The 24,012-nt window shown below is 49.0% G+C and overlaps 4 protein-coding genes across 13 annotated transcripts; 2 read left to right on the forward strand and 2 right to left on the reverse strand.

The window, feature by feature from the left end:
• Positions 1 to 1,795: 1,795 nt before the first annotated feature.
• LOC123186183 (cis-zeatin O-glucosyltransferase 2) lies at positions 1,796 to 3,694 on the forward strand. The gene has a single exon (XM_044597969.1). It carries the CDS (start codon positions 2,148 to 2,150, stop codon positions 3,546 to 3,548), a length of 1,401 nt encoding a protein of 466 aa, XP_044453904.1. The 5' UTR covers positions 1,796 to 2,147; the 3' UTR covers positions 3,549 to 3,694.
• A 1,555-nt stretch (positions 3,695 to 5,249) lies between these two features.
• LOC123190516 (uncharacterized) lies at positions 5,250 to 9,834 on the forward strand. 3 transcript variants are annotated; one of them, XM_044603170.1, is made up of 6 exons: positions 6,822 to 7,149; positions 8,024 to 8,210; positions 8,826 to 8,961; positions 9,063 to 9,144; positions 9,307 to 9,423; positions 9,540 to 9,834. In XM_044603170.1, the coding sequence occupies exons 3-6, from the start codon at positions 8,843 to 8,845 to the stop codon at positions 9,588 to 9,590; spliced, it is 369 nt and encodes a 122-aa protein (XP_044459105.1). In that variant the 5' UTR covers positions 6,822 to 7,149; positions 8,024 to 8,210; positions 8,826 to 8,842; the 3' UTR covers positions 9,591 to 9,834. The 3 variants fall into 3 exon arrangements, with proteins under 3 accessions (XP_044459106.1, XP_044459105.1, XP_044459104.1); XM_044603171.1 differs by lacking the exons at positions 6,822 to 7,149; positions 8,024 to 8,210 and adding an exon at positions 5,250 to 5,513; XM_044603169.1 differs by lacking the exon at positions 8,024 to 8,210 and having other exon boundaries at positions 6,823 to 7,149.
• Positions 9,835 to 10,792: 958 nt separating this feature from the next.
• Positions 10,793 to 13,950, reverse strand: LOC123190517 (APO protein 4, mitochondrial). Of its 4 annotated transcripts, XR_006496373.1 has the most exons (5): positions 13,555 to 13,950; positions 13,087 to 13,359; positions 11,666 to 12,471; positions 11,524 to 11,593; positions 10,793 to 11,449 (listed from the first exon to the last, which is right to left on the reverse strand). XR_006496373.1 is itself a non-coding variant. In XM_044603172.1 (3 exons), exons 2-3 carry the CDS (start codon positions 13,341 to 13,343, stop codon positions 11,730 to 11,732), a joined length of 999 nt encoding a protein of 332 aa, XP_044459107.1. In that variant the 5' UTR covers positions 13,344 to 13,359; positions 13,555 to 13,950; the 3' UTR covers positions 10,796 to 11,729. The 4 variants fall into 4 exon arrangements, 1 of the variants encoding a protein (XP_044459107.1); XR_006496371.1 differs by having other exon boundaries at positions 10,793 to 11,593; XR_006496372.1 differs by having other exon boundaries at positions 10,794 to 11,449; positions 11,524 to 12,471.
• Positions 13,951 to 20,737: 6,787 nt separating this feature from the next.
• On the reverse strand, positions 20,738 to 24,006 carry LOC123190519 (MADS-box transcription factor 30). 5 transcript variants are annotated; one of them, XM_044603174.1, is made up of 8 exons: positions 23,320 to 24,006; positions 22,972 to 23,054; positions 22,869 to 22,939; positions 22,601 to 22,765; positions 22,454 to 22,495; positions 22,303 to 22,344; positions 21,684 to 21,784; positions 20,738 to 20,937 (listed from the first exon to the last, which is right to left on the reverse strand). In XM_044603174.1, exons 3-7 carry the CDS (start codon positions 22,869 to 22,871, stop codon positions 21,734 to 21,736), a joined length of 303 nt encoding a protein of 100 aa, XP_044459109.1. In that variant the 5' UTR covers positions 22,872 to 22,939; positions 22,972 to 23,054; positions 23,320 to 24,006; the 3' UTR covers positions 20,738 to 20,937; positions 21,684 to 21,733. The 5 variants fall into 5 exon arrangements, with proteins under 5 accessions (XP_044459109.1, XP_044459111.1, XP_044459113.1 ...); XM_044603176.1 differs by having other exon boundaries at positions 22,869 to 23,048; XM_044603178.1 differs by having other exon boundaries at positions 22,858 to 23,048.
• Positions 24,007 to 24,012: the final 6 nt, after the last annotated feature.

A 24,012-nucleotide genomic window follows, 5' to 3' on the forward strand; every position in this document is an offset into this window, starting at 1 on the left:
GAATTTCAAAAAAACTTACGGAAAATAAAACCCTTTGGCAGGTTTTGGTTTGGTTTTTTCGTGTTTTTTCTTTACTGGATTTATTTATTTAAAAAATCAAAATGTTTCAACTTCAAAAATGCTTGAAAATTCAATTTTTTTAGAATTTTTAATAATGCTTAAAAATATTTGACTTTCAAAATAAAGTTCAAACTTTTGAAAAACTTTTCCTTTCTTAAATCTATAATAGTTGAAAAATCATAGAATTTTGGAAAATTTTGCATTATTTTAAAAATATAATTTTTCTGAAAGAATGTTTGCATTCTAAAAAAAGTTTCAAATTTCTAAAAAACTTATGAAATTTCAAAACAGTGCAAAGTTCAAAGAATAATTGAATTTTTTTAAATTGTTCATGAAATTTTTATAAAATGCTTGAATTATCTAAAAACAAATTGTTCAGAAATGTTTAAAAAATTATCACGTTTTTTCATAAATGTTATTAATTGTTTAAAAAATCACTTAAAAATTGTTTTACCTTTTTATGTTATTTTTGGAAACCGGGCAAAAAACTAACTGAAAACCAAAAAAACACTATATTTCCCGCTTGCTACCATTTCGCGCCGATGGGTCAGCCCGGTCAGAGGGCGCTTGTGTGATTGAACAGCGAACTGACGTAGATAACGCCCTATATAGGAGCACCCACTTTTAAGGGCATCTCCAACCAAACCCATAAAGTTTAACTCGCCTAACACCTCCTCACTCTAACTCCCCGAATTTGAGGAGCTATAAAAAGTGTGTAGCCAAACGAACCCTCAAACTTAGCTCCCCAAACGAATTAGATCCCACATGGAAGTCTCTCTTTCTATTCTTGCTCTTCCTTCTTCCTCCTTCCTTCCAAAGTTCCAAGCAACCAAGGATGATTTCTAGGCGGTAGATAATGTGAGCTAACTAGGGCATATGGTAGATGGCATGCAAAAGCAATTTGATAGAGGCTCGTCGAGTTTTGATTTCATTGTTAACAGTTTAAAAACACTGCGTCTTTGCTAGGACTGCTTGGGCGAGAATCTGCGAGGCCTTGGGCAAACCGGATTGGACTCCCACTCAACAGGACAAGTTGGCGGAATGGGCTGTGGACAAGCAAGGATTGGAAGGCATGAGCACCAAAGATCTCCGTACTATTATTGTGCTAGTATGGTGGGAGTTGTGGAAGCTTAGGAATGGTATTATCTTTGATGGGGCGCGCCCTTGCTTAGAGTATCTACTTAGGAGAGTGAGGCAAGAGGGCCAACTGTGGGCTTCGGCCGGGCTAATGAAAGGGAATGTAACCCCCTTCTTTAGTAGGGTGGAGAGGTGGGGGACTAGTGAGGAGTAATTTGTACCAACAAACTGTGTAATGTGGTGGAGGCTTTCTTTGCCTTTCTTCTTTAATATATGATATGCACACTCGTGCATATTCGAAAAAAAAAGTTTAAAAACACTGCAGGTGTCCTTATTTAGGCCCTATTCGGCAACCCTTCCGGGAGCGGAGCGTGGTTCTACCCGCTCCCTAAATGGTAACTACAGGCCGCTCCGCTCCAAACGGGAGTTGCAAAGCGGAGGGATGCCGAACGCTCCCTTAGTCTCCAGAAACATGAGTCATGTGGAGGTGTACTGCGACAGTATGGACGAAAACGTTTTCCTTCCTCTTGAATTGATTGAAGGAAACCAGTGACGCAACAACTAGCTACTCCCTAACTGATAGGCCAAGTCCCCAACTCGTCTACTTGCATGATTTGTGTATAAATGCCACCCGGCGATTGCCATGACATGAGCCATGACGATGAGCATTTCGTGGAAGATGGACCTGGTAAGCGTATAAATCTGCGGATCATCTCCGGTCTTGAGAAACTGCTACCTCTGAATCAAAATATAAGACTTTTTTTAGATTAAACTAGTTTTAAGAGAACATTTTGTATTTTGATACCGAGGAGTACTAAATTACCGGAGATTTGGAGCGTCACCCGAGATTTGCTCTGAACCTGGATGTAATATAAGCATGGGCAGGAAGCTTCCGCTGTGACCTGCGTTGGCCTCTGGTTTGTTCACTGCCGCCTACATACAATAACGTGCCGTAGTGCCGTTCAGTCCCATCGGCCACTAAGCACATCAGTCAGCACCGCAGAACGGCGATGGGGACAGAGAAGCACGCAATGGGCTCTGTGGCCGTCGTGGCGGTGCCGTTCCCGGCGCAGGGCCACCTCAACCAGCTGCTGCACCTGTCGCTGCAGCTCGCGTCGCGAGGCCTGGACGTGCACTACGCCGCGCCCGCGCAGCACATCCGGCAGGCGCGCGCGCGCGTGCACGGCTGGGCCGACGAGGCGCTCCGGTCCGTCCAGTTCCACGACCTCGGCATCGCCGGCTACGTCTCCCCGCCTCCGGACCCCGCCGCCGACTCGCCCTTCCCCTCCCACCTCATTCCCATGTTCAACGCCTACATCGCCGGCGCGCGCGCTCCGCTCGCGGCCCTCCTCGACAAGCTCTCCGGCTCCTGCCGCCGCGTAGTCGTGGTGCACGACCGCATCAACGCCTTCGCCTCCGAGGAGGCGGCGCGGCTGCCCAACGGCGAGGCGTTCGGGCTGCACTGCCTGGCCTTGTCGATGCTTCTTGGAAGGATGGACGCCAGCCACCGGCTGCTGCGTGACAACGGCCTGGTCTTCACCCCCGTCGAGCACTGCGCGACCAAGGAGTTCCTCGAGTGCGCCAACCGGGCCAGGCCGTCGAAAGAGATCTCGCCTGGCGCCGGCATCCTGGCGAACACATGCCGCGCTCTCGAGGGTGATTTCATCGACGCTGTCGCTGGCCACCTGGCCGCCGACGGCAAGAAGCTCTTCGCCGTCGGGCCGTTAAACCCGCTGCTCCACGCCAGCGCGTCGGGGCAGGGCAAGCAGCGGCACGAGTGCCTGAACTGGCTCGACAAGCAGCCCCCGGCGTCGGTGCTATACGTGTCCTTCGGCACCACGTCGTCTCTGCGCGACGAGCAAATCGAGGAGCTCGCAGCAGCGCTCCGCGGCAGCAGACAACGGTTCATCTGGGTGCTGCGCGACGCCGACCGCGGCGACATATTCGCGGAGGCCGGCGAGAGCCGCCACGAGAAGATGCTGCCAGAGTTCACCAAGGACACCCAAGGGACGGGGCTGGTGATCACCGGGTGGGCGCCGCAGCTGGAGATCCTGGCGCACAGCGCCACGGCGGCGTTCATGAGTCACTGCGGCTGGAACTCGACCATGGAGAGCCTGAGCCACGGCCAGCCGATTCTCGCCTGGCCCATGCACTGCGACCAGCCGTGGGACGCGGAGCTTGTCTGCAACTACCTCAAGGCCGGCATCCTGGTGCGTCCATGGGAGAAGCACAGTGAGGTGATCACGGCGAAGGCCATCCAGGAAGTAATCGAGGAGGCCATGCTCTCTGACAAAGGAATGGCCGTGCGGCAAGGGGCGAGAGTGATCGGGGATGCCGTCCGCGCTTCCATGGAGGACGGCGGTTCGTCGCGCAAGGACCTAGATGATTTCACTGCTTACATCACAAGGTGATCGACAAAATGCCGTGATGCCGAGTACCATGTGGGACGAGCCCTTTGATGCTGATTCAGTTCAGCCAGTGTATTTTATTTTACTTTTTGCGGGGGAGCCAGTGTATTTAAAGCTAGATTTTTCACTGCAAAAACACTAGATTATGCATCCTTTGATAATTCATGTGTCAGACTTGGAGCTCAGAGATTTCAGTTTGTAAGGGACTATGTACACAGAGGACTTAAATTTTCTTTTATTTTCACCATAAGACAGTTTTTAAAATAAAATGTGTATAAGGGATGACCTACCCAAAAATACTGGATGGTCAACAACTAAATGCAAATGCCATAAACTAGCTATTAGAGCATCTCGATTGTAAATAAATAAATAAATGGAGCAAAAGACACTCCCCAAACCTTCATATCTTCGGGCGCACTCTCCGCATACATTGCAGACAAAAAAACATGCCTTGTATGTCCAGACAGTTCGGACTTCCCGGAACCCGTCTTCGTATGTAAAAGAAAGACGGGGTTGTTTGTATATGTCCATTGTGTCAGCTCTGGCCCATCATGTATCACTTTATCTCTATTTTTTTTCTCCCACGCCCTCCCTCTCTACCCAATCATATGCATGTGGCTGAACAATTTAAAATGAGGCACAAATCATTGCCATACACTGACAAGTCCACAGACATATGAGGGATAAAATTTGACACTTGCCCTTTTTTAGGCTCAACCCATCATTGTCAGACATGTCTGTGGACATATGAGAGTTGGAATTTAACATTTGCCCTTGGAGATGCTCTTATGGCATCACATGAGCACAAGACACTCATTCTGCCATCGATGTCCATCAATGCCATAGCACGAAAACGGTTGTTCCTATCGGCTCCCATGTTTCTCGCGTTTGGGCGGCTCGGGAGGCGACCAGATCAAGCCACCACAACACTTGATCTCCCCTTTCTCTTCCTCGCTGTCGTCGAACGACGCCATCGGGCAAAGGACGTGCTGCCAACGGTGTCGGCGGATATCTTCTCACGATGGAGGGGCACTAGTGGGCGACTGGGCGCGAGGCGTGGGTAGTTCATGTGTGTTGGCAGTGCATGTAGCAGGAGGCGACGTGATGGGGCGTCTTTGGAGGCTCGGCGAGAGGCATGTGCCGGCGTCAATGGTAGTTGAAGACGTCGAGGATTTTGGGCCTGACCCGTCCAGATTCGATGCGTCCAACACCGGTGCGGCTGCGACATGATCTGCGATGTCGGTGCTGATCTATGTGTGCTACATCTTCGATCTACTTGTGGTTGTTCCTGCCTTCATGGCCCTGATGGTGGTAGGAGCCAGACTCATTCTCAAGAGGGAGTAGGGACTGTCGACAAATGTCGTGCTTAGAATGTGGTGGGAGCCAACGACGACGACACATGCGAGCGCGTGTGGTTGAGAAGATCAATATCATCGTAGCAAGCATGAACACCCATTGGAACGCCATATCCAACAAATTCATCCTCATCTCCAGTGGCAAATCTCCTAGGCAGGCTTAAACAGGCTTGAGCCTGCCCTCCATCGATGCAAAATATTTTTTAAGTACTAGTTTGAAACCTGAAAGCCCAGCCCAGCCAGTCCATACCCCTTTCCAGCCCAGAGAGAACTTGCGCACGAGCAGCTCGCTCCATCGTCTCGTGCAGTCGCTCCGTTCCCTTGTGCGCAGACACTGAACCCACTCGAGACCAGACACCCTAGCTGCCGCCGGCCGCCGGATCTCTTCTTCGCGGCGCCACCGGCCCGCCAGATCTCTCCTTCACGCCGCCACCAACGACGGCCGACCTCCCCAAAGCGACGCCCAGCTCTCCCCTAATCTGGTGCTCGTCCCCTCCCCCAAACAGCGGCAGACTGCATCTCCATCTGACCCGTCCCCAACCCAGCGCGGCCGGGGATTAGGGGCGAGGGGGTAGCCGGTTGCTGGGTCTGCCGCTGCTCCAGATTCCTGAAGGTTCTATTCTGTAGTTAACTAGTTATATAGTATGTATTCTGTAGCTACTAGCTAGTAGTCTGCCTGTTTATATGCTTTGCTATTTGGCTACTAATTCATGGTATAACGGAATAATGGTAGCTAGCTGTTAACGGTTGTTTGTTGATTCAATTGTTCAAGTACTAGAGAAGAGAACCAATATAGCTAGCTGTTTATTTAAGATTAATCCAGTATTAATTGCCATTCTTGTTTGTAGAAATGAAGAGAAAGAGAACTTTGCACAATTGTAGAAATGATGTCATTTTGATAGAAATGTCTAACGTTTGATATTTTTCAAATAATTCCAAAAAATTATAGTAAATACTATGTGTGCCTAGTAGTATTATGGAAAATTTTGAGCTAATATGGGCTACAAGATTTTGAGACATTGGCTATTTTGCTGAACAGAAGCAAATTTTGGTTCAAAATTTAACATTTCCAAAAATTCTGAAACAATTCTAGTAAATAATACATGTTCCCAGTAGTATTCTGGCAAATTTTAACCTTCTTTGGACAAAATAATTGTGAGCCAGTGGCTTTTTTTTCACACTGTTAATTTTGAGCTCGCCCTCGATTTTCTTCCAAGATTCGCCACTGCTCATCTCGATCCTCCATCTACCACCTCGATAGCAAAGGAAACTGAGAGGACATGTCGGGTAGATCCAAGTGCCTCCCGAGGTCATTGTTTTGCCAAGAGCCCAATCCACCATGACACCACAAGCGACCGACCTCCGCCATGGATGAAAGCAACAGTAGGAGACTGACCACTAGGTGGCTCGCCCACTCCAGTGACGTGCACTCTAACAAAAAAGGAAACCCCAAGGCCTTTACATCCCTATATCTACCATATTCACGACCAACCGAGCTCCCCTCTCATCCCACTTCGGACAACAAAGTTGTCGAAGGAGGAGACGCTCAAGGGAAAGGGGTCGAGTAGAGAGAAAGAGGAGAATGAGAGGCCCCTCAAATCAATCTTTCATACCATCTTCTTCTAGTGATCCACCTTTTTACTTTGCTCAATCGCCCCTCTCTCGCGGGCTAGAGCCGCAGTCATGCCACCTTGTATTGATACAATGGCAGTCACTACCATTCCTCTAGTCACGAGCATGAGTCTCTCTCCTTTTTTTTCTTGAGCAACTGCATGAGTCTCTCTCCTACGTTATATCCAACTCCGCGGAGCTACAGGGAGCCAGGGTGGACTGCGGCCCACCCTGGGATTTCGTTCCGGCCTATTTACTTATCATATATCTATAGAGAGATGGCCCATAGAAGGAAAAAAATTGGCCCAACAACACTCTACGGTTTGACCCAAAACAACCCACGCCAGACCCAGACACCACGCACAGCCGTCCTCCCCGGCCCGACGCCCAGCCGCCGGCCGCCCCATCCCCGCCTCTCCCTGCGTCGCCGTCCTCCCCGGTCGCCGGCCGCCGAACCGCCTAGGAGGCTCCTCCGCACCTGCCTCTCGGTCGCGCCCTCGGCGCCAGCTGCGCCACTGCCCCCGGCGGCGACCCTGCTACCCAAGTGCCCTGCCCCAGCAGCCTGGCACCCCTGCAAGCCGGCGGCAATCGCCCACCGCCCAGTCTGCACTGTGCCACTAGGCTCGGCCTGATTTGAGGTACCATTTCCCAAGTCCCCAATTTTTGATTTAGGGTTTGCTTCATCGCTGGCTATTTGTTGTGTTGTGCACTGTCCAGTAAAATACATGAAAATGAACCGGTCAATTTGACGCATCATTTCTGTTCAATTGTGTCATTGTGATTGATAGAAAGTAAACTCTTATTACATAATTATTAAAGAATGAAGAGGACAGGTGATATTGCAAAAAAAAATCACATGCATAAGTTTTTAGGGTAAAAATTGCAAGCATGCTATGAAGATAGGGAAACGATATACTAGATGTGGTAAAAGAAAATTTAGGCGGACCACCCTGATGTCAAATGCTTGCTCTGCCACTGACTCCAACCCTATATCTCCGCTGTAAATTTGACATATAGACTTGATTGGTGTCGCCACTGGATTTGTTCATGACCGCCTCCACAATTGTGTGCCCTTTGCATTGTAACCACCCTTCCTCTTAATGTTTACGATCGGCCATAGCCCATAGGTTTCAAGTCAATTGCGAAAAGAAACAGTCACATGTCATCTAGATAGTACCCCCTCTGTAAACTAATATAAGACCGGTAATATTACCCAGCTGACATTCGCTGGGAGAAGGATGGCAAGCAAACATGTTTTGGCGACAATTTTAGGCGTGAAGAAAAAACAAACGACGGTAGTTTTTAAACGAAAAATGCCTTCCCTGAAGAAACTGACATGGCATTCGGAAGAAACTGACATGGCATTCTGAAGAAACTGCCACTCCCTCAAAACTAAAAATGCCACCTAAAATGTTCGCATGTGTCATCCTTGCTGGCAAACGTTCGCCAGTTATGAGCGTCCAAGAGGATAGGTGTCTGCAATATTGCGAGCCCTAACCTTCACAGGGCCAGCCGCCAGGTGCGCAAGGCGGCGACCTTGGAGCTCGGACCTCCTGACCTCGCGGCAGCTCGCGCCAGGTGCTGGTCTCCGGCGGCAGGCAACACCGCAGTGCCGCAGGATTCCAGGGTGAAAGTAGCAAGTGCTTCCCTCCTCTTCGGCGTCTTCATCCCTGCCACTCTGCTCGTCCGCAATTACAAGGTGTGCCCCCTCCCGCCGGAAAACTCCCCTAATCTGCGCTGGAAACGGCGGAGATCTGATTGGTTGTCGCCCGCGTGGCTCTGGGTCCCGACTTTGTTATACTTTTCCCTGATTGTTTGCTGGATCTGATTATAAAGCGAGTGATGTCTCCCTGTGAAATGACAGTCAACCTTAGCCTGTTAGGCATTCCCCTTTGTTAAATTTCATGGTCGCCAGGTATTGTTTTCCCTCATTTTTGAATTTTATTGTTTTCCCTCGTGGATGCTTAAAAATCTGAACTTGCATTGTGCTTACTCGTTTAATATGCCAAGCCTATGTGGACACAATATGTTTTTGCCTTCTGTAGTTAGCTTCCATGGCAGCTGGTTATGTTAACTACTCCCTCCGTTCCATAATAGATGACCCAACTTTGTATTAACTTTGTACTAAAGTTAGTACAAAATAGTCATCTATTTTGGAATGGAGGGAGTATGTAAGAGGCATCAGCAATCAGCAACTAATTTGTAGTATGCAGAAGCACTCTCAGATAGTGAATTTTGCTTGCTGATGGCTGCATTGTGCTGACTGCTTAGAACTGTGTTTGTCCCCAACTGATTGTCATTTTTCTAACACCAGGGTCAAGCTGCTGTGAGATGGATATTTTGTATCTATGCAAGGATGTCTTAAAGATTCAGAAGTTTAGGCGGCTGGCGTCTTATGCTGGATTCTATTCATTCACTACCCTCGTTACCTATGCTTACACAAGCAATACGTATGTCCCTGCTGAATTGCCCTTCTTTACAGACATGCAGTGTCTTGCCACTTCTTATTCTTACCTGCCAACATTCTTCTCTCCTGCCCAACTTATTGCAGGACAAGGGCTGGCATTTCGAGGGCTGATCAGTATTATGCCGCCTACCCTTCTGGTACCGACCTGCTGACTGATACTGCAAAGGTATGAAAACCGAAAAGAGCATTTGTGGTTAATCATGTCAGATTTTTTGTTAAATCTGAGCAGTAAGCAGCAAATGTAACAAAGTTGTTGTTTTGTTTACTAATTTAATCGAGTCGACTTGCTTAAGGGAAACAGTACCTGATTTCTTTTGTCTGTTTGCAGCTTTACAAGGCTGCGTTGGGTAATTGTTTCGAAATAGACGACTGGGGTCCAATAGAATTCTCCATCATGGCAAAGCATTTTGACCGGCAAGGCAAACCACCATATGCTTACCATGCTGTAAGTTTCTTAATACTCGCAGATACAAATTTGAAAACAGTTCTGCTCCTTGTTCTGGGGTTTTCTCCCTGTGTGCTTTGCAAGTCTTACATCAATTGTTTACCGTGTGTTTTCAGCAATACATGTCACACCTTCTATCCCATGGCCAGCTCGATGGAAGTGGTTAACTGCAGGGATGTGTTCTGTTAGATTCTCTTGAGGCTTCATTGCAGTCCTTCAGTTATTTGTAAGAAAGAGATGGCTCGCTGAAATCTTGAATTGTTCTGGCCTGTGACGATGGATGGCAGAGTCAAAATCGTAGATGCTGAGCTGTTGCAATATCAACTTACTAGTAGTCAAAACTGTGCCGAATTTCCCCATGAATAATTATGGTTGCACCTAGTTGAAGCAAGTACTGGCAATCTCTTATCCCTCCTTTTTGCTATTGCTGAATGCAACTCTTTTGTGTGTCAGTGTTCATAGCAGAATTAGTTTGTGTTCTCTTGGACCTTTTCAGGTTGGGTCAAACAGCAGTGTGAACTGCGCTAGTTATAAAATCAACAAGGACTGTTATTGCAAGTGGGTGTTGCGCGGCAACCTTTGTCTTGTAAGGAGGAACCCATAGGCAGGGTTGATGATTGTTCTGTGTTCCGCGAGTAGTCCGAACTCTGACGGAGGAGCCTGCGGTTTTTGCTTTGTTTTCCAACGAAGGCTAGATATATCTGTAAAAAAGAGTGTGATTTCTTCTTAACAAAAGGCATAGCACAGAAGTGTTATTTTGCCAAACTTTTGCCTATAAGGCGAGGCAGACGCCGTGTCACAAGGAACGCATATATCTTGCAATTTACTTAGCACAATGAAAGCAACACATTAGACACAAAAAGTCAACGGTAAAAAGATAAGGTTAAAAAAGACTTCACAGCAAAAAACATCTATCAAACAGCTTGGTCGTATCACCCCTTTCAAAACCTCCTCAGAACAAAAATAACCCAGAAACACCATCTAAAAAATATCATATCTGGTCTTTGGCTTAAAGTATGTCTAGAACATATGCCTCATTGCCACTCTGCTCTTTCTGGGTTATAGTATCAAACCGCTGACTACTCCCTCCGTTCCTAAATATAAGCCTTTTTAGAGATTCCAATATAATGAGTGAATCTACACTCTAAAATACGTCTATATACAGCCGTATGTAGTTCATATTTGAAATATCTAAAAGGGCTTATATTTAGAAATGGAGGGAGTACATAGACCCAACCTGAAAAACTTCTTATTTGATACTGGCAACAGATAAATTGCACTTCTCTGATCCAAACAGATGATAAAACATACATTGCAGAAACATGCTTCCAGAATGACAGACGACAAATGAAAAACATGTTTACATACTTGTTACATACAGTACAAATTAGTGAAGATGCCCTAACAAAGTCCACTCAGTACAAAGCACTCCCTTTATCAAAATGTAAGACGGTTTTTGGTTTAGATTGAGACTCAAAAACGTCTTAAATTTTGATACAGAGGGAGTACTTGTCAGCAGATACAGATATATTACAATAACAAAAAAAACCATGTGGAAAGCATATACACACTCAGCTTTAATGTACATGAAATTCATTTATACCCAGCTTATCAGCCAATGTGGCTGGAATAATCAGTACACAAAAAGGGGGCTGAGTTATGTTGTGTGTACAGATCACACTTCAAAAAGGGGTGCTTATGAAAGCAGTACAAAAGTTATTTGTGATGTTCACACACAGTACCAACTTGCAGCAAGTGAGCTCCCTCTACATAGCTTGCTTATAACAAAATTGCCCATAGGGCTATCAGAAAAGAGTAATGGTATGACATCTAGGTAATGTGAACAAACTGTCCAGTAATCCCCTTGGAAAAAGAACTCCCGCAAAAAAATAATGACAACACTTGATGTTACAGTAGCAAGGCAGAGCTACCATCCCTCGATTTTCAATGAGCCGGCACAAACTAAGGGCCCCAAAATATTCCATTCTGGCCTTCTGGATAATTTACAGTGCAGTTAAGTCTCCCACTGAAAGAAATTGCTTCATATCATCAGAGGAAATTCAGCTAATTGGTAAACATGAACTGTGTTTTCCTTCTCACCTACTGTCCTCACTAACACAGATAACCTTCAAAATGGATTGCTACCTGCCTCATTTGATTCACATGAATTCTGCAAAAGTACAATTTTAGTAACCCTAGATTCGCTCCACATCCAAAAGGGCCTCTTGTGGTCTCTTGTTACCTGATATGTACAGCTACCGTATAACATCGTCATCATGCACAGACCTAGCTAAGCAATGAACTTCTTATGTGGCCTGGTCTCTTTGAACAGGTGGTGCTAAGCCATGCTCCTTCATCATGCAATTATATTTTGGTGATGCTCTTGCACCTACTTGCACACAAAGCTCCACAACAGCAGGAGCATGACCATAATAATCTCGCCCACTGTCCACCAGAATTGGTGGGTCATGAGGCCGTTGATGCCACACAATCTTTTGAGGAACCAGGTCATCCACTCCAGCCTTCTTCCACTTGTGTTTTCCCCGCCAGCCCTCAAACTTAAATACTCCACACATCCTGGCCTTATGCCCTGATATCCCAACATGCACTTCAGAGCAATTCTCGCACACTTTGGATGGGTAGACCAATAGGAGTTTTGTCACACCTAATCTGAGCCTTTCCCATGCTTCCAGTGTTCTTTGACCTACCAATCTAAGTTCAGAAGATAGCAAAGGGGCAGGATTTTGGTTGTTAGCTTCAGCTGCCGTACATAGCTCATCACGTCTGTATAGGAGTCCTTCAGGTAGCTCTGCACCTGCCTGATGACATAGCTCGAGTACAGCCGGGACACGAGTGAAGTCGAACCTCTGGTCATGCCTTATCTCATCCTGAAACATGTTTTCCTGATGGAAGGCCTCAACAGGGACAAGGATGTTATTCAAGCCGCCCGGGCCCCATTGGTGAGGTCGATCCTTGATCATACGTTTGAAACCATGACATGTTTTCATCTGATGTGCCATTGCTCCAACATGAATTGCAGGACAAAACCTACAGGATGAGTCAAAACATAAATCACTAATTTAAATGACAGCACATAAAACATCTGAATGAATAATGCAGAAAGGTCCACTCTGATCAACAAATGAGAACAAATGTGAAAATCAAAGAGGACTGCTTGAGTAACTGGAATTCACTCAGACTAAAAGGCAAACTTGGCAACAACAATACTAGTTTAGGAACACTAATCTTCTACGTATGTCTGTTTAATTATCTGTCCATTTATTCAGACTTCTTAGCAATACCTTTGCTGATGATCTGCCAAAATAAGGATCTTTCAGCAACAAACAAGAAGACGAAGTTTATTATTGTATTGTATACTTGTATCCTCCTATGATCAAGTGGAAAACAATTATAATTTCATATTTCTTGCTTACTTGCATGAATGTATACGGAAACAATAACACTAGCCTATGAACACCAATCTTCTAGTACTTATTTTTGTTGAATTGTTTTGCCATTTCTTCAGACTTCTTGCAATACCTAAACTGGATAATGATGCAAAACAAGGAACTTTCAGCAACAAACGAGAAGACCAAGTTTATTGTATTGTATCCTCCTATGATAAGACAAAAAACTTAATAATCTCATACTTCTTGCCCTTACTTGCATGAATGTACAGGGACAGCTCTGAGAAGTATTGAGACGCCTTCCGTGAGAATTTCTCTGGCCCTGACCACCTCCTGGGCTACCGGGATCATTCGCTTGATAGGATAATCCTTTGTACGGTTCTTGATCCTCTTTAGAATCATGGGCCGCAGCTGCTTCCAGTCCACCCTTGAGGAGTACATCCTCAGATTCACGATCGAGCCGCACAGCTCTGAGAAAATGCGACTGCCCGCCATCCGCCCCATAAACGCCATTGCAGCGCACAGAGCCCTACAGATTCACAATTGTTTTTCATAAGGACAGGAAACAAGCATTCATGGTATATTGTTAGCAGGAGATGTGACGAACAACAACGGGACATGTATATTTCCTCTAAATTTTGTTGCTTTCTCCACCTGAGTGTTGCGTCGATGCTTCTCCAGAAGATAAGAAGGGGAACGAGGGAAGGGGATGACGGATGATTACCCTGCCCGCAGTCCGCCGGTCTCCTTGAGCTCGGTGGCAGCGTGGCAGCCAATGGAGGGGAGCGGCCGCAGGGGATAGGATGGGGAGCCGCCCGCAATAGAGCGGAGACGCACAGGGTCTCCTTCCCCTCGGTGGCGGCGCCGCACCCGTCGATCTGACAGGCCCCGCCGCTCGCCTCGGGTCCGGGGAAGCGCCGGGCGCCGTCGAGCAGCCGAGGAAGGCGCCGGCGCTGGGCGGCGAGAGGTGGAGCGAGCTTTGAGGGAGGCGGCGGCGCGCAGCCTGTGAGCGAGACGAGACGCTACGGCCGGCACGGACGGCGGCGCGGCCGGGCGGGCGGGGGAGGACGGAAGAAATGCGACGGTGTGCCCGATCGATCGATTCGCCTCCGGCTGCCAGGCTTTGGGCTCAGCCGAACGAATTAGGGATCGGCAGTGGAGTTAACCTGGGCCCAGCCCAATAACGGTAAGGACGTTTCGGTGACATCTAAGCCCAGCGAACTTTTTTTTGTGTGGGAAATTCAGAGTAAGCCCAACTCATCCTCAACGAGAAATTAGATCTTAAACCACACTTTACGGAAATCCAGTGATCATTGCGCCATATGATGGGTACACCAAGCCGACGACCATAGAGCTTTTCACGTTCGAGATCTCGGCTCGTATCATTGACCTGCCGATTGCTTACCATGGCAAGGTGAAAGCCTTAGGGCATCTCCAGCTGTTCGGCCCCTCAGGGCGTCTAAATAGAACGGTTTGGTGGCGTACCGGCGCTAGTTCAGCTCCTGGGGCGACCTAGCTCCCAGTCACGCTCCCAAGCGCCGGCCCCAGGATGCGGGAAATTTAAGCTTGGTCGTTCCCGCTCTCAAAAGACGCCACAAATCCGGCGATGGGATGTAGTCTGGCGTTACAAAAAACAGAGCGCCGCACGCCGCAAGTTCACGTGCGCAATGATTCACTCGGGGGGGTCGGCTCCAGGCGTTGGCGGAGTCGGCGTGCGCGGGCTCGGCGGTGTCGGAGCTGCTTTGGTGCTGAGCTGTGTCGGTGCGGCTTCGGCACTGCTTGGCGGCGATGTAGAGGCATCGTTCGGGCTTGGCGTCCGTGTGGTCGTGGGCGCGGGAGCTTGCGTCGTCGGCGTCGCCGGCGTTGCCATTTGCATCTGGTTCAGGATGAGATCGCGCTCCGCCATGTACCACGCCCTGAGCTTCTCGTCGTTGTCTGGAGCATGTCCGCCCCGCCCATCAGAAAAGCCATGTCGGTGTTCCTCTTCTTCGCGGCGACGTTCGTCCGGAGCAGGTCGAGCTTGATGGCATTGTTCTTCATCAGCGACGACCACCGCGCCTCGGTCTTCTCTTCACGTAGGATGGCCCGGGCCTGGGCGTCGGCGAGGCAATGCTCGATGGACTCCTGCACTCTGACGCGCGTCGGCGAGGCATTGTTCTTCATCAGCGACGACCACCGCGTCGGCATTTCCCCCCTTCTTTGCCAATTTGTGGCCGTCCGGCCGCCCCTCTGACGCGCCCGGAGTCGTCGCGTCCGGCTTGTATGTCTTCTTGGCCTTGTCGAGGGTACGTCGGACTTCCGCCCACTTCTCGCACTTGTCAATGCGCTTGTAGACGTGGAAGTGCTTGAAGTCGGCGTCTTGGTTGTCGCGCTGATACATGGTGAACATACGCAGCAGCTGCGCGGAGGAACAAACAGTTGGCGGGCAGCGGGCGTTGACGACGAAGAGATGCGGGCGAACGGCGTGCGTACCTTATCCTCAACGCTGGCGCCGCTCTCCGGGCGAGCCGCGACTTCCTCGACGATTCCATGCCATTTGTTGCACGCCAACTGGATACGCCCCCAATGGTTCGCCATCGCCTTGGAGCAGCGCTGCATGTAGACGCCTTTGAAGTACGGGTCGACGAGCTTCCGCTCGTCGAACTCGGCCTTGATGCGGTCCCAGTACTACCTCGTCCTGGGTGGCGAACCCGGGAGACGCGGCGGCCGAGGTCGATCCTGTCGCGATGATGTCGTCCATGTCGGCTCCTGTGTCATCGGTGTCGTCGAGGTGCGAGAAGGGCAGCGGTCCACGGCGGAGATGGAGCGTCGGTGTGGACGCGTAGGAGGCGGGCGGTGAGTAGTTGTATGGAGAGTACTGCACGCCGACGAAGGCGGCGAGGGTGTGCGCATTGTTGGGAAACGTAGCAGAAATTCAAAATTTTCCTACGTGTCACCAAGATCTACCTATGGAGAGACCAGCAACGAGGGGAAGGAGAGTGCATCTACATACCCTTGTAGATCGCTAAGCGGAAGCGTTCAAGAGAACGGGGTTGATGGAGTCGTACTCGTCGTGATCCAAATCACCGATGATCCTAGTGCCCAACGGACGGCACCTCCGTGTTCAACACACGTACAGCCCGACGACGTCTCCCATGCCTTGATCCAGCAAGGAGAGAGGGAGAGGTTGAGGAAGACTCCATCCAGCAGCATCACAACGGCGTGGTGGTGATAGAGGAGCGTGGCTATCCTGCAGGGCTTCGCCAAACACCGCGGGAGAGGAGGAAGGAGAGATGCAGGGCTGCGTCATATAGAGGAGAGGAACTCGCGTGTTATGAGCAGCCCTTTAGGGTTTCCACCCCTAGGGGTGGCGGCCAGCCTAGATCCCATCTAAGGGGGGCGGCCAAGGGGGAGGGGGAGAGGGAGGCACACCAGGATGGGCCTTAGGGCCCATCTGCCCTAGGGTTTGCCCCCTTCTCCTCTCCCTTGCGCCTTGGGCCCTTGTGGGGGGGCGCACCAGCCCACCTGGGGCTGGTCCCCTTCCACACTTGGCCCCACTTGGTGGACCCCCGGGACCCTCCCGGTGGTCCCGGTACGTTACCGATAAATCCCGAAACTTTTCCGGTGACCAAAACAGGACTTCCCATATATAAATCTTTACCTCCGGACCATTCCGGAACTCTTCGTGATGTCCGGGATCTCATCCGGGACTCCGAACAACATTCGGTAACCACATACAAACTTCCTTTATAACCCTAGCGTCATCGAACCTTAAGTGTGTAGACCCTACGGGTTCGGGAGACATGCAGACATGACCGAGACGTTCTCCGGTCAATAACCAACAGCGGGATCTGGATACCCATGTTGGCTCCCACATGTTCCACGATGATCTCATCGGATGAACCACGATGTCAAGGACTTAATCAATCCCGTATACAATTCCCTTTGTCTATCGATACGATACTTGCCTGAGATTCGATCGTCGGTATTCCGATACCTTGTTCAATCTTGTTACCGGTAAGTCTCTTTACTCGTTCTGTAACACATCATCCCGTGATCAACTCCTTGATCACATTGTGCACATTATGATGATGTCCTACCGAGTGGGCCCAGAGATACCTCTCCATCACACGGAGTGACAAATCTCAGTCTCGATTCGTGCCAACCCAACAGACACTTTCGGAGATACCTGTAGTGTATCTTTATAGCCACCTAGTTACGTTGTGACGTTTGGCACACCCAAAGCACTCCTACGGTATCCAGGAGTTGCACAATCTCATGGTCTAAGGAAATGATACTTGACATTAGAAAAGCTTTAGCGTACGAACTACACGATCTAGTGCTATGCTTAGGATTGGGTCTTGTCCATCACATCATTCTCCTAATGATGTGATCCCGTTATCAACGACATCCAATGTCCATGGTCAGGAAACCGTAACCATCTATTGATCAACGAGCTAGTCAACTAGAGGCTTACTAGGAACATGGTGTTGTCTATGTATCCACACATGTATCTGAGTTTCCTATCAATACAATTCTAGCATGGATAATAAACGATTATCATGAACAAGGAAATATAATAATAATCAATTTATTATTGCCTCTAGGGCATATTTCCAACACGCATTGCGGGGTGGCCATGGGGGAAGGTCACGTTTGGGTTGAACCCCCCGTGCGCGTCGCCGTCGGCGTAGCCGGGCGACGACGATCCCCATGGAGATCCGACGCCTTGCTGTCCTCAGGGCGCGTACTGGGCGTGGCTGGCGACGGGTAGATTCATCATCCCCGCGTGGTCGACCGATGAGGAAGACGCCGCCGCACACGCCGCGTTGTCGCGGGCCTTCTTGGCAATGGCCGTGTTCCGCCGGTCGGTGGTGACTGCGTCGCGTCGCTGAACTTCCACCCTCCACTCGGCGCTCGACATGCCCGGTGGCTTCGATGGCGGCGCCCTCGGCTTCCTCTGCTTCGGCTGGGCCACGGTGCCAGTCGTGGTTGCCGCCGCGCGCGGCATGGCGTACTTCTTCGGCGGCATGGCGGCGACTGGAAGGCGAGCTGGAGGGGGTTTGGTGGGAGAAAGGGAGGGAATGGCAGGAGGAAGGCGAGCGAGCGTAAGAGATGCGAGGGAAAACGTCAAGAAGCGGCGGGAAAAGGCCCTCGGGTCGCCGCCAGGGCGGGCCCACGCGCCTTTTCCGCTTGTGCCGGCTCCCCAAGCGTCCCCCAGGGCGCCGGGTTCTGCCTGGGTCCGCAGACACCAGTTTTGGCCCGAGCCGGCGAAAAACGGGCTTCTGGGGGTGCGACTGGGCCGTTTTTTTGGCGCCGGCACGGCAAAATCGCCTGGGAAGGGCCTGTTGGGGGCGCGGCTGGAGATGCCCTTAGCCTCAAAATTCGGTGAGTTTGTGGATTCAGAACCCTCGTCCTTTGATTTCGAAGGGAATTTCTATAGGGTGAGAGTTCGTCTTGATGTCCGTAATCCTCTGAAGAAGGCAACATCGCTTGCCCATGGTGGTGAGCAAGAAATATTTGCAGTCAAGTATGAGCGCTTGCCAGACTGGTGCCAAGTGTGTGGGATGATGGGACATAAATTCAAAGAACATGGGGATGGAGTTCAGCCCCCTCAGCACTCATATATAAGAACTTGAGGGCTCCAGGAAGTACTGCTTGGGGAACGAGATGCCGCGACAGCAATAAGGCAAAGAACTAGCCCCAAGTTGTTGCGGCAGAGGGGCCTGTTAAAAAGAGGAAGGAGGATGTTGATATGAGTGATGCTGATCTGAATAGGAAGCACGACTCCGAAGAGGTTGTCGCGCAGGCAGTTACGGGGATGGAGCTTGTTCCCGTTGAGGAGGCGAAAGGGGGAGGCACAGTACCACCTAGCCCTCCACCCAAGCAGGATCCCAAAGAGGTCCAGAGTGGCGCTGACGATAGAGAATTCGGCCCAGGAGAAGAACATCAGCAACAACGTGAAGAAACACCTTCCCGGAGGAGAAAGTAACGATGGACGATTGGCGGCCTCCTCGGCGGAGGACCGCCGGTCCCAATGAATCTGCTATGTTGGAACTGTCGAGAGTTAGGCAACGCCCCGACAATTCAAGAGTTACGCGATCTTTCACAAAAGTTTGCCCCTAGACTGCTATGTGTTATTGAAACTCAAATTGGTAGAGATAGAGCTGAAAATCTTGCTAGCAGTTTAGGTTATGATTGTTCTTTCGCTGTGGAAGTCACTGACAGGAGTGGCGGGCTTGTTCACTACAAGAAATATGTCAATTTGTGACCCTCACTATTGGTCTCCAAAAGGTCATAGTTTTTCATTTGCGACCTTTTTGTGACGAAAAACAGATGGTCAAAAGCTGGCGGTCGTAAACTGAAATTAGTGACCTTCTTTGCGATATGTAAAAGGTCGTTGGTTCCACGATCAAATTTTTGGTCACTAGCAACCTCCCCAGGCCATGTAGGCATCCGGCGTGTCAAGCTTTTTTTGAGACAATCTCCCGAAGCTTTTATTTAACTCGTCACAATGTTTACAGGGACGAAAGAAAGATCACCCGGGTTGCCTAACCACACACGGCGGCCGACCCCAAGTGAGAGAGCATGCTTCGCTAAATTGTGAGCCTCGACATTCGAGCTCCTAAATTCATGGCTAAAAGAACAAATAGCAAAAAACTTGGAACGGTCTACAATCTCCCTAATGATAGCACCATAGGCCGCTGCACTCCCCTGTCTGATATCATCAATAACATTTTTGCAGTCCGAGGCCACCGAGATCCTGTGCTCGTAGAGGTCGTCCGCTAAAGCGAGTGACTCCCGAACTGCCAAGGCCTCAAGCGTCGTGGGATCGTCCAAACCCTGGAAGGTAATCGTGGACACGCCCAAGAATACTCCATGCCGGTCCCTACACACCGCTGAAACCGCGTCGATCAGTCTGTTTGTCATCAACGCAGCGTCGACGTTGATCTTGCAGGTTCCCTCCCGGGGTGGCACCCACTGGCTCAAGCGCGACTGCTTAGCCTTAGGGCTTCCATGTGATTGAGCTAGGACCTGGAGATCTTTGATGAAAGAAACCACGAATGCATTAGTTGAGTATGGTGTTTGGTGCACCCCTTCATGAGGGCATGTACAATGATTGATAAGATAGTCTTATCTTAAGTCTTGCATGTGATTTAGAGATGACAAATTTTTTTGTCTACAATGGGTCATATCTTAGCCTTATCTTCAATAACTAGTAATTCCTAAAATTATGGTGAGACATATTGTGCTAAGAGATCACCTCTTGTCTTCTCTTAAATAAGAGAAGACAAGTCTTTTCTTATGAGTTCTCTTTCCTCCACCTCATCATCTATCCTACATGGCATTGCTAAGATAGAACCATTGTACATGCCCTGAATCAACTTTCTCCTGGAGCTCCAAATCGCCCACAAAGTAACACCGACCCTTGTGAAGTCCGCATGTGATAACGAATTTGCCATAGTGAACAACCATGCTTTGGCGCTTGGGTAGTCACAGGTGCTCATCTGCGCCACCAAGGAGTCAGGTGCCAAGGCCCAGGTACTTCTCGCCATCGTGCAATCAAGTAAGGCATGCCTCCAGGAGTCCGCCGCTCCACACATCGTGCTCAAGCTGACGTGGATAAAATTCAGCCCGGTCCAATTCAACGTTCTACATGGGCCGAGCCCATTAATTTGGCCTTTTTAATATATTTTTCTGTTAATTTTCGCTTGCTACATGGGCCTAGCCCAACAATTCAGCCTTTTTTTTTCTGGGTGCGGCCTTTAGAGTGTATGATCTTTTATTTTTCACCATTTTATTTTGGTGATGGCCCCACTAGTCAGGTTGGTCCCGAATATCATAATCAAAATTTCAAATGCACTCAAATTATTTTTATAAGTGGGTCACATGAGTCATGTTTCCATTGCACGCATTTTCAAATCACATACATAATTACTATTTCATATGAAACAAAGATTGTAATTCTAAAACATACAACATTTCATTCAAAAACAGAGAGAAGACATATGAAATTCTGGAGTTCACAATGCCCAGATAACCCAACTATTATTACATAACTTGCTATACAAAAATGTCTTGGCGCTTCTTTGAACATCTTCTTTCGTCTTGAATTTAGGAAAAATATCTGCCAACAAAAAACAGAACAGCGAGGATATAGTGTGAATAACAACAGCAGCAAGTGACTGGGTGCTATTTAGTAAGATTAAGTCCAGAAAGAAACATGCATGGAAATTAAGAAGATCTAGAGCAAGTCTGCATGTGGTTGCCGTATATGGAGTCGTAATATACTCATGGATTAATAATCTACAGCAGGAAGTGTTTTTTCAGCATGACAGTTGCTTAGTTATTCATGAACTCGTAAGTGTTTATCACCAACTCTCCTCATACTAAATTTACATTGAACAAGAAAGGAATCAGTACCATATGACCAACTCTGCTAAAGTTACAGTGCCCTCCACATGTTTATGTAATAAATTTACATTGAACAAGAAAGGAATCAGTATCGTATCTCGTAATTCGTTGTTGCACATCTAGCAAGAACAAATCAATACACAGACCTAATAAGCAAACATCACAACATGGCATGGCATCTGACCCTAATCGACTGGATCAAAAAATTAAGACCGCAAGACCATTGTCTCACACCCAGAAGCAAGCATTTTCCCGCAACAACCAGAAGCGTAGCTACAACGAAACTGGGACGCCTAGATTTTGGGCACGCAAAATTTCAGACTTATCAGCAGCATCACATGACATCAAATTGGCACGACTTCCCAGGAACCCGAGCAGAGCCGGGCATCGCCAATGGGAGGTAGGAAATGTTGGGAATCATAAACCAGAGAAAAGGGGGACACAGAAGGATCCGCGAACCTGCTTGTAGTTGAAATTGTTTGAGCGCCTCCTTATCTAAGAATCTTATACTAGCATTTTGCAGGTTGGGTACAAAGGTTGTGCTTCAATACCTTCAAAATCTGTTTGGGAAGAAGAAAAAATTAGTAACATTTCAATTCCTCTGTTTTAAATACTCCTACAGGCATCATAAGAAAAGTACTCGGCTGTAGCTAATGCAACATGATGGGAGCCCAAAAGAAAACAAAGATAATTGCTGAAAAAATTACTCCAGTTTATACTCCTCTTTTAGCATTACAGATTATACCTAATGCAACATCATGGGAGCTAATGTCCAGGAGTATTTGCAAATCATACAAATGATACAACATCATGGAGTAGGATAACATGTTTTACCATCGCAGATTCATACCAATATTTGCACAGCAAGTTTACCGTCTAACCAAACACCCTCTTACAAGCAGAAATGTATTCACTTATATACAGTGTATTTGTAGAATTACTCTATGGTACTCTAGCTGTCTTAAGTCTTGACCACAATGGTAATTAATTTGGACATGCAGATCACAATACACATAGAGAGATATTAATTACTCTATGGCACGCAGGGACGCAGCGATGCAAATCACTCCTACCATACCATGTGGCCAAGGAAGCTATTCTGCTCCTCCAGGATGTGCACCTGCATGCATCACACGCCAACAGAGCCATATGCACGATCAATCACAAGTTCACAACTGCTTGTCTGCATCTTAAATCATTCTATTTCCCTTAGGTTTACAGCTACTTACCCTGTGGTGTGATTCGTCCAGCTGCTCCTCCATCAGTTTATCCTGCAGATAAGAAAGTCAAGTAACCATTGATTATCCTGTACTGAGAGTGGCATGTGAGCCGAGGTGAATATTGTGCAGTGCAGGGTGTTGTAACAGCACGCATACCTTCGTTTCACGGACTTTACCCAGCACGCACTCTAGCTTGTGCTCCAGACCGCGGAGCTCTACCGCGGTTGCACCGGACGGCAGGTCTTCTCCTGTCTGCCTCCTCACGCTGGCCTCCAGGTGGTCACGCTCATGCCTCAACATTGTGATATCCGCCAACAGTTTCTGTGTGCAAGAATCATACAGATGAATCAGAATGCAGTTAACTCTGAGTGTAAAATAACTAGTACTATGAGTAGATGTGTTTGTGTATTAACCAGATATTCACCATGATTTATGCCCTCGTAGCGCTCGATTAAGTCACTCCAACTTTATGCATCATGTACAAGTTTCAGCACTATACGACTATGCATGTAGTGTAGATATTGAATGCCGGCGACTGGTACTTGTTTAACTTGAGGCTGTGTGTGCTTGCATTAGACCCAATCGCAGGTGGGCATAGGAGCAGCTGAATCTAACAGCAGGATTACAGTCAGAGGTAAATCAAAAGCATCGTCTGTCAAGTGGTCACCGAACACAAGGAGAGCACCCTTCCCAATACTGTAGCTACGTCTGAAGTCTGATGGCATGCCAAAGTTTATTCTACCATAGAGTAATTCTATAAATACACGGTAGAGTAATTTGGACATGCGAATCACAATGGTAATTGGTAAATTACTTCTGATCAAACCGGGAGGGAGCACTGAAATAGAAGGGGATTCATTGGTCGGTGAACGTACCCGTCGTTGGTCCTCGAGACGAGGTTGGGCTCCACGGCGGCGTCCATGATGCGGCTGAGCTCCTGGTGCCGCCACTGGGAGAAGCGCAGCAGCGCTTGGAACACCGCATGCTCCTGCCTGTTCCCCATGATCCCGTGCGCGTGGTGCACGAACCCGCCGAGCACGCTCTGGCGTATGTGCCCGTGCTTGTCCCCCTCGACGAGCAGGCGGACCACGAATGCGGAGGACTCCGGGCTGGACAACACCACTGCTCCAGCATCGTCGGGGAATCAAGCAGCTCCGATCGGATCTCCTCCAGCCTCGGGTCTTCAGGAATCGGTGGCTCTGACGCTTCCGAGCTCGAGCTCGGCGTCTCGTCCCGCGGCGGCTCCGGCAAGGTCTGCGCCGCGTCGGAGCAGGCCGGGAGACGAGCGTCGCGGCGCAACCGCCACCAGCACCTGCTGCCACGGGGAAGGGGAACTCTCCACCGCAGCATGTCGCGGACGGAGGGGGGTCGATTCCGCGAGGCTCGCGCGTGGGGGCTGGCGGTCGGGCCACTGGACTTGCGCCCACTGGCTGCAGGCCATGGCCGGGATCGACGGCGCCGGGGACGCCCCTGCCGCTCGGCTGCCCGAGTTCGACGGTGGGACGTGGGAGCTTCGAGAAGTGGGAGGGAGAGGGGGGAGCTCGATGCGATCTGAGATCGAGGGGAGG

Source organism: Triticum aestivum, chromosome 2A (genome assembly GCF_018294505.1).
Source record: "Triticum aestivum cultivar Chinese Spring chromosome 2A, IWGSC CS RefSeq v2.1, whole genome shotgun sequence".
NCBI classification, from domain to species: Eukaryota; Viridiplantae; Streptophyta; class Magnoliopsida; order Poales; family Poaceae; genus Triticum; species Triticum aestivum.

Bases quoted from the DNA above. Each gene is read 5' to 3' on its own strand.
- LOC123190516 (XM_044603171.1), top strand. From the start codon at position 8,843: ATGGATATTTTGTATCTATGCAAGGATGTCTTAAAGATTCAGAAGTTT. The intron at 9,145-9,306 runs GTATGAAAACCG...GTCTGTTTGCAG, and splicing joins TGCTGACTGATACTGCAAAG to CTTTACAAGGCTGCGTTGGG. The intron at 9,424-9,539 runs GTAAGTTTCTTA...GTGTGTTTTCAG, and splicing joins CACCATATGCTTACCATGCT to CAATACATGTCACACCTTCT.
- LOC123190517 (XM_044603172.1), bottom strand. From the start codon at position 13,343: ATGGCGTTTATGGGGCGGATGGCGGGCAGTCGCATTTTCTCAGAGCTG. The intron at 12,472-13,086 runs GTAAGGGCAAGA...CTCATCCTGTAG, and splicing joins GTCCCTGTACATTCATGCAA to GTTTTGTCCTGCAATTCATG.
- LOC123190519 (XM_044603176.1), bottom strand. The intron at 22,345-22,453 runs GTAAGTAGCTGT...TGATGCATGCAG, and splicing joins TGGACGAATCACACCACAGG to GTGCACATCCTGGAGGAGCA. The intron at 21,785-22,302 runs GTATGGTAGGAG...CTTCCCAAACAG, and splicing joins ATAGCTTCCTTGGCCACATG to ATTTTGAAGGTATTGAAGCA.
- LOC123186183 (XM_044597969.1), top strand. From the start codon at position 2,148: ATGGGGACAGAGAAGCACGCAATGGGCTCTGTGGCCGTCGTGGCGGTG.